Source organism: Chiloscyllium plagiosum, chromosome 10 (assembly GCF_004010195.1).
Source record: "Chiloscyllium plagiosum isolate BGI_BamShark_2017 chromosome 10, ASM401019v2, whole genome shotgun sequence".
NCBI classification, from domain to species: Eukaryota; Metazoa; Chordata; class Chondrichthyes; order Orectolobiformes; family Hemiscylliidae; genus Chiloscyllium; species Chiloscyllium plagiosum.
Window position 1 is genome coordinate 64465004 of NC_057719.1, and position 11070 is coordinate 64476073.

General features: G+C 42.9%; 1 protein-coding gene and 1 pseudogene across 5 annotated transcripts in view; one reads left to right on the top strand and one right to left on the bottom strand.

Moving 5' to 3' along the window:
- Positions 1–11070, top strand: part of gpr176 (G protein-coupled receptor 176) — a 189007-nt gene that overhangs the window by 68567 nt on the left and 109370 nt on the right. For 4 of the 5 annotated variants that reach the window (XM_043697953.1, XM_043697955.1, XM_043697956.1 and 1 more), the window contains exon 2: positions 5020–5218. In XM_043697953.1, coding sequence (XP_043553888.1) covers positions 5176–5218 — 43 coding nt within the window. In that variant the 5' untranslated portion in view covers positions 5020–5175. Of the gene's footprint in view, positions 1–4902; positions 4933–5019; positions 5219–11070 lie in introns of those variants that run through there. The other variant, XM_043697957.1, reaches the window with a different exon arrangement.
- LOC122553318 lies at positions 7868–8398 on the bottom strand (annotated as a pseudogene).

Sequence of the window (11070 nt, forward strand, 5' to 3'; positions counted from 1 at the left end):
CCCACCCCCACCCTTCTCTAGCTTATCTCTCCACGCTTCAGTCTCTCTGCCTTTATTCCTGATGAAGGGCTTTTGCCCGAAACATCGATTTTGCCTGTCTTCGGATGCTGCCTGAATTGCTGTGCTCTTCCAGCACCACTGATCCAGAATCTGGTTTCCAGCATCTGCAGTCATTGTTTTTACCTTTCTGTAAATGATACAAGGTACTGACTGAAAGAGCATCCATACACTGGAGTACTCTTTTCTCCATGTCTGACTTGTAACAGGAATGTGATCTTTCTTTGTGTATAATTCCTTATCTGAAAATACCGGAAAAGGTCCCTATTGAACAATCCATATTTCTGGCTTAACTGACTAAATGACATCAAGGCCTCCCCCTCGAACAATTTTCCCAGGCATGAGATTCCCTTATTCTCTCATAACTTAAAGCCGGAGTCCATTGCCCCAGGGCTTGGGCTCCCACCAATGGGATAAATGGCGAGGTCTTAAACTATTTACCCTCGTCTTGCCTCATTATCCTCCAGGCTTTCACTGTGTTTAAAATGAATGGACTCTTACACTTCTCGATCACGGATTTCATCTCATCCATAAATAATAAATTAAGTCGATGGCATCTTGACTGCAAGCCAAATCGTCTCCAAATTCTCTCAAACCCAGTCACCAACATATGCTGACAGGGCATTTATTTGATATTTCTTCAAATCCAGAAGATCCACCCCTCCCTCACTCTGCGAAAGCTGCAATTTAATAAATTTAATTAGGGGCGCATGTGGCACCAAATAAAGGGCCCTCGTCAAACACTGAGCCTCTGTAACACTTGTCTGGGTAACAACAATGGGAGCATTCTCATGGGATACAACAGGCGAGGAAGAACATTCATCTTAATCAGGGCTATTCAGCCCAACCATGATAATGGTAACCCCTCCCACCGGTGCAAATCCTGTTTTATCCTCTCTAGTAGTTGTACATAGTTAGCTTTATATAGCTGGTGGAAAGAAGGGGGTAATAAAAATTCCCAAATACAAAAAAATCTTTTGACAACCATCTAAACCGGAACTGCATTCCTTCCTTCAGATGAGGCACCTCCTCTAATCCTCCCACCGGCACCCGATTTTGTAAAGTTGACCCTGTAGCCCGAGAAACCATCAAATAAACGAATTGTTTGAGTCAGTTGAGGAACAGACTTCTTCGGATTGGCCAAGAACAAAAGGACGTTGTCAGCATATAAGTTGATGTTATGCTCCCCATTTCCACCCTTGGCACCACTATTGCAGGGTCCCTCCTTTACGCCTTGGTTAACAGCTGAATTACCAAGGTGAATAACTGTGGTGAGAGAGGACATCCTGTCGACTACCTCTCCCAATATTGAAGTTATCTGACTTAGCATCATTTGTAATGACTGCTGCTTTAGGATCATTATAGAATACTGCCACCCATCTGGCAAAGGATCACCCCAGACCAAAGCACTCTAGGACCCCAAACAGATATGGCCTTTTTTTTACATAAGTATTTTTATTGAAAAGCTTTTTAAATCTTTTACAAAGCATTTATATATAAAGAAAAGGAATAACACTATCAAAACAGAAAAAAAAGTACAAAAAAACAAGGCCATAGCATAGTACCATTATTAATAAACAACCCACTATTCTAGGAGAAAGTGAGGACTGCAGATGCTGGAGATCAGAGCTGAAAAATGTGTTGCTGGAAAAGCACCTTTTATGTTAGCCCTGCTTGGCACACCTTCTTCATTCCCCGAACGTCGATTCTCCTGCTCCTTGGATGCTGCCTGACCTGCTGCTCTTTTCCAGCAACACATTTTTCAACACACTCTTCTACCAAAACAAACACATCTACTTAACTAAAACTAAACTACCAACATATTGAATAAATACTAGCTTAAACTACATTCAAATAACTTAAATTAAATAATATCTCACTACTTTATTCTAACTTACTCATCACACCTCCACTGAGGCTTCCATTCCAGTACCCATATTCTTTTCCTTCCAGTCTCCTCCTCCCAGGGCCCCACAGGCACTCATAATGATTCCCACAGCTATACCACGGCCCTGACTAATATTGCTGATAAGTCAGCATCAATATAATTTTAAAAGGGCCATCATGTCCTATAAAACCGTTCCATTTTGTGGTGCATCATATTTGTGAGGTAGTCTTGGGGGAGATGCTCCATCACCAGTCTACGCCACCCCATAAGACCTGGTGGTTTTCTGGCGTCCAATTCACCAGAATGTTCTTCCTCGTGCACTGGGTAAGGAGGTTACACAGTCTCTTCCCATGTTCCCCTACGCAGGGCAAAAGAAGAATTACTGGATCCATGTTAATTAGATATGACCATTCTATCCGATCAAATGCTTTTTCTGCATCTAGGGAGACCACCAGACCCAGGATCAATCTTTGCTGGCATGCCTGATGTTGGAGGAGCTACAATCTTTGACAAAATCCATCTGATCTTCTTTTATAATATGGGGCAGGACCTTTTCCAACCTCCGAGCCAGCATCTTGGATAGAATTTTAAAATCTACATTCAATAGTGAAATTGGTCTATATGAAGCACATTCTTCAGGGTCTTTCCCCTTCTTCAAAAATGAGGAAGATATTAGCTTCCCTAAGGGCAGATGGCAGACAATCCTGTACATAAGAATAGCTCAACATATGAAGTGGCTCAACCAACACATTTATGAATTCCTTATAGAATTCACTTGGGAATCCATCCAGCCCCAGTGCTTTGCCACCCTAAAGATGCTTTATTGCTTCCTGCACTTCCTGTACTGTTATAGGCACATTCAATAGGGAAGCCTGTTCTGCATTTATACTGGGAGGTCCAGATTCTCAAAAAAGGACTGCATTCTCGCTGCACCCGTGTTCGACCCCCTCCGACCAACATAGTTCTGTGAAGTATTCCCTCAATCTAACTTTGATCTGCTTCAACTCATGAGTAATCGTACCAGCCTTCTCTCTAACAGACGTAATAGATTGGGAAGCCTTTTTCCTCCTAACCAAATATGCCAGATATCTACCTGACTTATCCCCGAATTCAAACAGTCTTTGTTCAGCAAAGGAGACCTCTTTTTCAGCCACTTGTGTGTACAATGAGTCGAGAGCCATCCAGGGGCTGTGACCCGCTGCAACTTGACCAGAAAGGGCCTTTAATAATATGTTTCCTCAGCTATCTGCAGCCGGGCCTCCAGCATCCATTGTTGCTCCTCCCTCTGCCTCCTTCTAGTCGCAGGATACAAAATGATCCGGCCTCGTAAATATGCCGTAATGGCCTCCCAAAGTACTGATGGATTACTGGCCGTACCAGAGTTGATATCCCAGGAGGCCCTGAACTCTCTTCTGATATACTCAACAAATTTGCCATCCCTTAACAGAAATGGGTCTGTGTGCCAGTGCCATGCATCCATTCCACTATCCTTGATTTTAACGTTTAAATACACTGGCGCATGATCTGAGACAGCTATATTCCCAATTTTGCATGCCAATGTTAGTCCAAACCATCAGCTGGCATTAAAAAATGCTAATTCATGAATGGCACTTGGTTGGGTTGGAGTAGAATGTAAAGTCTCTTCCATTAGAGTGGAGAGGCCTCCACACATCCACTAGTCCCAACTCCTCACACATGTCCACCAACTGCTTTAGACTGAGTGTGAGTACCCCCCGGGCCTCTTGGCATCCTGTCAACTTCAGGATGTATTAGGTGATTAAAATCCACACCTACAATTGTGCGGCGCTCCCCAAGATTCATTAATTTAGCCACTGCATCAATTAGAAATTTAAGAGGGTGCACCAGGGGACAATATACATTCAAGAATACACACTCTTCTCCATGTATTAGGGCTTTAAGAATAATAAACCGTCCATGTTTGTCCTTAATTTGCTCCGATATCTGGAAAGGGAGGCTCTTTCTTACCTGTATAGCCACCCCTCTACTCTTAGAGTTGAAGGAGGAGAAAAATACCCTGTCATAACCCCCCTGCTGCAGTTTCAGATGTTCCTTATCAGTTAGATGTGTCTCTTGCACCCTTTCCTTTCTAAGGCTTGACAGTACCTTCTTTCCTTGATTAGGGGAATGGCTTCCTTTTACAGTCCAGGTGCACTACCTGAACAAATCACTAGCCATGATCATCCAAGGGCAGCCTGTGGTTTCCCAGGAGGAGGAAGCTTATCTGAGGAGTGATGAGTGACAAAGACATTAACTCTATGAAGTCTAAAACTACTCCTATAAAAACTATTACAATTAAAAAACTAATCACTACATTTAACTAAAGCAAGCACCCAAATAACCCCCAATTTGCTTGAGATCTCCCCCCTTGCCCATAGGGGGCACTCCTCCCAATCCTTACTCCCATCTTAAGTCCCTCTAGCTGAGGCTGTGCCCTCGCCCCAGGCAATTCACAAATGAGGAAAACCTGTTATTTACATCCTGAGAGTTAACAATGGATGCCCATCGTCCCCCTCCACTCATCTTAACCACAGTTATAGCCACCCCCAATACAAAATCAAAAGGACAGCAGTAAAAACAAGTGGCCCTAGGTAATACCCAACTGACTGATGTATAAAATAATTCCAATTTTACAACAAGGCTGTACGTTTAAAGCCAATAACCACAAAAGGAAAAGGGGGAGAGAGATGTGGAAAAGGAGGCAATTACAAAAACCCATACCATTGTCCGCAACGATGCCCCCTCCCCTTCCACCCCGACTCAGGTCCTTCAATTCAAAGAATTCACAAAGTCCTTTGCCTTTTCTGGGGAGTCAAAGATATATACCATCTTTCTCCATGGGCGAAATGCAACATGGCCGGGTACCTCAAGGCATATTGAATGTTCGGGTCCTTTAATTCTTTCTTGACTTCATCAAATGCCCTTCTCTTCTTAATTAGGGCTCCTGAGAAATCCTGAAAAAACATTAGGTTTGAACCTTTTTACATTAAATCCTGTGAATTTCTTCCCAGTCTTCTTGCTGTTTCAACTATTAACTATTTTTCTTTATAATACAGGAGCTGCACTAGGACCATGCGGGTCGCGGGTCACAGGTCTGACCTGGCCCTGCACATTGCGATCTGGTGGGCCTGCTCCACGCTCACCAGGCCCGACTCCAACTCCAGCCCCAGCACCAGCACCTGGAACTACGGGAGCCACCCTGCAAGAAGCTGATGAGGTCCTTGCCTTCCTTGTATTCTAGAAGATCCGTGAGCCGTAAGTTTTTTTTCTCCTATTTTTATTCTCCAGGTGGTCGACTTGTTCCTGAAGGACTCGAACCTGGTCTTCCAGCATTTGGATCCTTCCTCCCAAGACCTCCACCACGCTCTCCCTCTGCTGCGTCCAGTCTTCGTTCCAGCAGCTGGATTTCCTGCTCATGTTTTTTCAGCATGGCAGATAGTGGCTCTACTGCTGCTTCAGTCTTCTTTCGGAGTTTGACAAACTCCGAGAGTAAATGCTGCTGTCCCATTAGATCCAAAGGGGCCACCCTGGGAGTTGGAGCACCGGCTGCAGGCACCCCCGATGCAGTAGGGGAGTGCTCTGTCTTCTGTGCTCCTTTAGACCCCTTTCCTGTATTCAATTTCATCCTGGCCTTAAAGCTGTTACACACAATTTCAGCAGCTCCAGATGATCAGCAAGTTTAAATTAGTACTTTTTTCTCCTGGTGGTAGTTGGTGAGGGGTGGTAAAGGTCCACCTTGCCCAGGGGTATGGCACAGAGCCCAGCACAGCAGGCCACTCAGACTGCCACCATCTTGGATCTTCCCACAATTTCAAAATGTTAATCACAAGAGGTTTGCTGTAGTAACTTCTGAATTCATGTGCTGAGGATGATAAAGCTTGATGCAGAATGGGGGGAAACATTTGTTTTTTTTAATGTACATGTTTTATTATTTTGTTTGACTTCCATCCTCCACTATTCATATAAATTAGGAACGAGAATAGACAAAATTCAATTCCGCTAGCTTGCTCCACCTGATGAAGGAGTAGCTCCAAAAGCTTGATTTCAGTTAAACCTGTTAGACTATAACCTAGTGTCATGTGACTTCTGATTTTGTCCATCTCAGCCCACATCGTGGTCACCTTTCAATAGATAGGGTCTGACCTGATTGTGGCCTCAACTCCATATTGCTATCCCTACCAACTTTCCATACCCTCTTTTATCAACTTTTCCCCTTTTGAAAACTCTATTTGCTTTTCTAGTCACTAGCTGTGCCTGCATATTAACATTTTGTGTTTCATGTGCCAGGCCACCCCAATCCCTCTGTACGTCAAAGTTAACTGTCTGTTGTTTTTCACTTTTCCCGTCAAAGCAAGCAAGTTCTCATTTTCCCACATTATACTCCAGCTGGCAAATTTCTGCCCACTTTTCTATATGTCCTCTTCACAACTTACTTTCCTACCTGTCTTTGTATTTTCCTCAAACAAAGCAATCGCACATTTAGTCCCTGCATTCAAATCATTTATAAAATTATAGAACATTGAGGCTCCAGCACTGATCTCTGTGGCTCACTAAACTTGCCATATCTTGCCATCCTAAAAAAGACTGATTTATGCCCATCATTTGCTTCCTATTAGTGAACCAATGCTCAAGCCATATTAAAATGTTATGCACAACACCATGAGCTCTTATTTTATGCAATATCCTTTGCTCTGGCACTTTGTCAAATGCATATTGAAAATCTAGGAACGTCCATTAGTTCCTTTTTATCTAACTTGCTTGTTACTTCCTCAAAAAAATCTCAATAAATTAGTCAAACTCAGTTCCCCTTTCACAAAATCATATTGATTCTGTTTGATTATGTCAAGTGCCTTCCTTCATAATACGTTCCCAGATTTTCCCTATGACTCATGTTCATAATAAATTTCCCACATTTTCCCGATGACCTGTGTTCAGCTAAGTGGCCTATACTTTCCTCCATGGTGACTCTAATTGTTTTAAGTTCCTTACTCTCTTTCACATTCCAATTCATTGTTATTTGTGGGAAGATATTTGCATCCTCTACAGCAAAGACAGACACAAAATATTTGTTTAATTCTTCTGAACTTTTCCTTATTTTCCCACACTCACTCTCTACCGGACTAATACTCACTTTACCTATTCTTTTCTTATGTAATTACCCATCTTCTTTTTATCTCTCTAGCTAGCTTTCTCTCATACTCTAATGTCTCCCTCCACATTAATCTTTTAATCGTTGCTGTTCTTTATACTCTGTTCAAACTTTTGACTTGTTACCACACCTTTGTTGAATTATACAGCTGTCTCTTTCATGTTAATAGTATCTTTAGTTTCTTATTCATTTGAATGTGGATTGCTGCATACTACAAAGAATATATAAACCATTGAACAGAGCTAGAGTGAATTAATGAATTTATCAATTTGCTGTACTAACTCTATTGAATGGTACAAATGTGCACTAAATACATGACTGGTGATTAGAAGGAGAAAGTAGGGTATAAATGGCACTTGATGTCATCTGTGTGTTAACACACTGACATGAGTCAGAGATGTAGTGCCATGATTCCCCCCACCCCATCATAAAAGCTGACCACAATATATGTCTGAGGTATATGTACAATATATGTACTACTTCTGCGTAGTACTGAGGTAGTGCTGCACTGTCAGAGGTGTCATCTTAGTGATGAGATGATAAACCAAGACCTTCTCTCATGTGAATAATATATAGAAAAGAACAGTGACGTTATTCCTGATATCCCTCAATCTTTATCTGTGAAATGCCATTACGGTAACTGATTAGTTCACTGTTATTGCTCTTTGTATAGCATGCTGTGTGGAAATTATCTGCCATGTTTCAAATCTTTTAACAGTGACCACTGTCATGACCCAGTATTTCCCTTTTCCTGTTCACAAATGCTTTATTATGGTTGAATTACTTGACAAATGTATTAAAAACTCCTGGTATTGTTTCTTGGCTCCTGCAGCTTTGGCGATCTTGAGGACACTGAAGTGCATTGGCCTCACTAAGAGGCCAACACTACAACCTCCCCAACTCACCCTCCATTCACACTGTATCCATTCTGCACATCCCTAAAAGCAGGGCTATGGGTTCATAGACACATTCTTGTGTCACTTCTCAAAATGGTTGTGCTTCCTGATATAGTGTAGATGGCCACTGCAAATAACAATGGTCAGTTGCATCTTTGTGTTCGACACAATACCTATTGGGATCCAGTCCCAGATTGACACAATCCTGGTGAATGGACACTTCTTGTTGATGTAGGTGCCATTGAACCCAGGCCCACAATAGTAGAGCAGAGAGTCTCTCCTTGCTGACTTTACCCACAATTGCTCTCTTCTTGTTCTGGAATTTGGTGGACTGCTTTGGTAAGCTCTCTCAGTCAAGCTGTTTGCCAATTTAGTCCAGGACTCAAACATGTATTCTGAACCAACTTATTTGGACTTATTAAGTCTCACTTGCTAGCCAGTTGAGATTTGAACCCAGATCTTTTGGCCCAGAGATAGGAATACTACCACTGAGCCACAAGAGACCAAAGCTCACTGCACCCAGGCAATCTACTATCCAAGTCCTAGCCCAACCTGTGTCGGCTTACATTCCAACATCAGATGTTCCCACTGTAGCTGAATGCAAGATCTGAATCCTCGATTAGGAACTGAACCTGGGCTGTGACAGTGAGTGACCTGAATTACAACCACTAGAACATGAAGAAAGATCAAGCCCCAGAGTTTTGTGAAGATGTAGAAAATAATTCTAACAAGCGAACACGAATACACATTTAAAATGGCAGTTGTATGACATTTAACAATTGAGTTCTGGATCATTTTATGCAAATACCTCATTGAAAATGAACTTTCTCTGGGACTCATCTGGAGATATCAAGTTTCACTTTGTTTAAGGATGGGCCAACAAAGACAGCCTATTGGATTTTCACAAAAACAAAAGCAAAATACTTGGATTCTAGACATTACGTGTTCATGAGGTACAATGTCGCCTGTAGTGTCTTATTGTTTGAGCTGTTTGTAAGGTGGTATCTGCCGCAATTGTCACATGACCATGACAAACCAAGTGCTGTGTACACCCCTGTAGTGATTGGAATGAGGGTCAGATGGATCTCATTGACTATGAGAGTCTTAAATGGAGTTGGTAACCAATCAGGGAGTGCCCTGACTGATATATACAGGAGAGTCAAGAAGTTCTCCTTAGTCTAGGGACTGGCTCTGAGCAATTTGGTTAGAGCCTATGTACTTTGCACATGTAAATAAAGGGTGATGGGATATTGGCCTCCGTGCTGTTATTTTAACTATCCCGCTTTTCAAAACTCATATTGTGAGTTCCCCAAGTTACTTACCGTGCAAACAACTGATTTTAAGCAATATTAAAACAGTTTATTAATCTAGTCAGTCCTGCTCTTGCCAGTCACTTTGCACACATTGTACACATGGGGGCTATGGCTCCACCCCACCTCCTCCCAGGGTCGACTTGTTGATGCACTCTGTAGTTCTGCTTTGAATTTTTCTCAGCTGACGCTGCTGATTTTAGCTTTTATTTATGCCTTGTGAAAGCCTATGAGCCTCTTCTGGAACGTTTTGGGTTATTAGTCCAAGCTGTCAACTTGCTTCTGCTGAGATGAATGGCTTTAACATCTTTCTGGATTAGTGGTGCTGGAAGAGCACAGCAGTTCAGGCAGCATCCGAGGAGCAGCAAAATCGACGTTCCGGGCAAAAGCCCTTCATCTGGAATAAAGCTTTATTCCTGAGGAAGGGCTTTTGCCCAAAACGTCGATTTTACTGCTCCTCAGATGCTGCCTGAACTGCTGTGCTCTTCCAGCACCACTAATCCAGAATCTGGTTTCCAGCATCTGCAGTCATTGTTTTTACCTAGTTGGCTTTAACATTTTGCCTAATATCTGGAATTTCAAGTTGTTGTTCTCGCCTTAGCCTGGGGCTGTCATATTAATTTGTCCTCCGTGCTGAGAATCCCTCAATTTTACCTTGGAGGGTTTCAGTTTTGGATCAGCTTCCAGTGCAACATTGTACAGATTTGTAAAGCATCAGAATCCATCTGGAACTTCATATTAGTTTGATGCTCTTGCTCTGCTGACTTGCACACATTTTTTATCCTTTATATAGAATGCTGCCACTCTCCTCTAAGGTGTAGATCAGGTTCGTCCAGCAGGCAGCCCATGGGCTATAGGGCAACCCCCTCTGGTGTCCTGCATGACCCACCATTGTCATTATTCAAAATACAAGTAGATGCACCTGCATGAATTTGCATGGAAGTTGCTCCCCCAGTCAGAGGGTGCTTCCCTCCAATGGTTAATGCTGATTCAATCTCTCATGAACCTATCAGCAGAAAATATGGGAGAGAAACATTCCTTGCTTGGAGAAGAGTCAATCAGGGCAAGTGATTATACATCTCAAACTCGGGCTGAAATTGAACAATGGTGAAGCTGAAGAATGGGGGAGTGGGGCTGAAGGAGTGACTATTTGAAGGGGTCATTGAATGAGGTTCAGTACGGCTTGAGTGTGTGTGTGTGTGTGTGTGTGTGTGTGTGTGTGCGCGCGCGCGCGCGAGGGCTGGATGAGCATGTGTGTGATTGAAGAGGTGGATCAATGAATGACTGAAGGAATGAGTGAGTGATTGAATGTCTGGAGGGATAGGTGAGTGAGTGGGTGACTGATTAATGGGTGGTGGGGTATGAGTGATGAGGAATTTGAGTGAGTGAATGACTTGAGGGTTGGTGAACAACAGTGGGGTGGTGGGGTTTCATCTGAACAGTTGGTGTTGTGATCTTTCTCCTCCCTCTCTTTCTTTCTCTCCTCAGTCCCACTCCTTCTTCCCTCTGACTGCTCCTTCTCATCTCTCTTTCTCTCTCTCCTTCCCCTCTCTCACCTTCTTCTTTTTCTCTCTCTCTCCCATTCTTTGCTTTTCTCTCTCTCCCCCCTTCTCTCTCTGCCTCGTTCTCATTTCTCTCTGTCCTTCTCCTTTCTCTCTCTCGCTCTCTCATTCACTCTATCTTTCTCCTTCGCTCACTCTCTCCTCTCCTTCCTTCTATCTCTCCTATTTCTCTTTCCCACTTTCTTCTTTC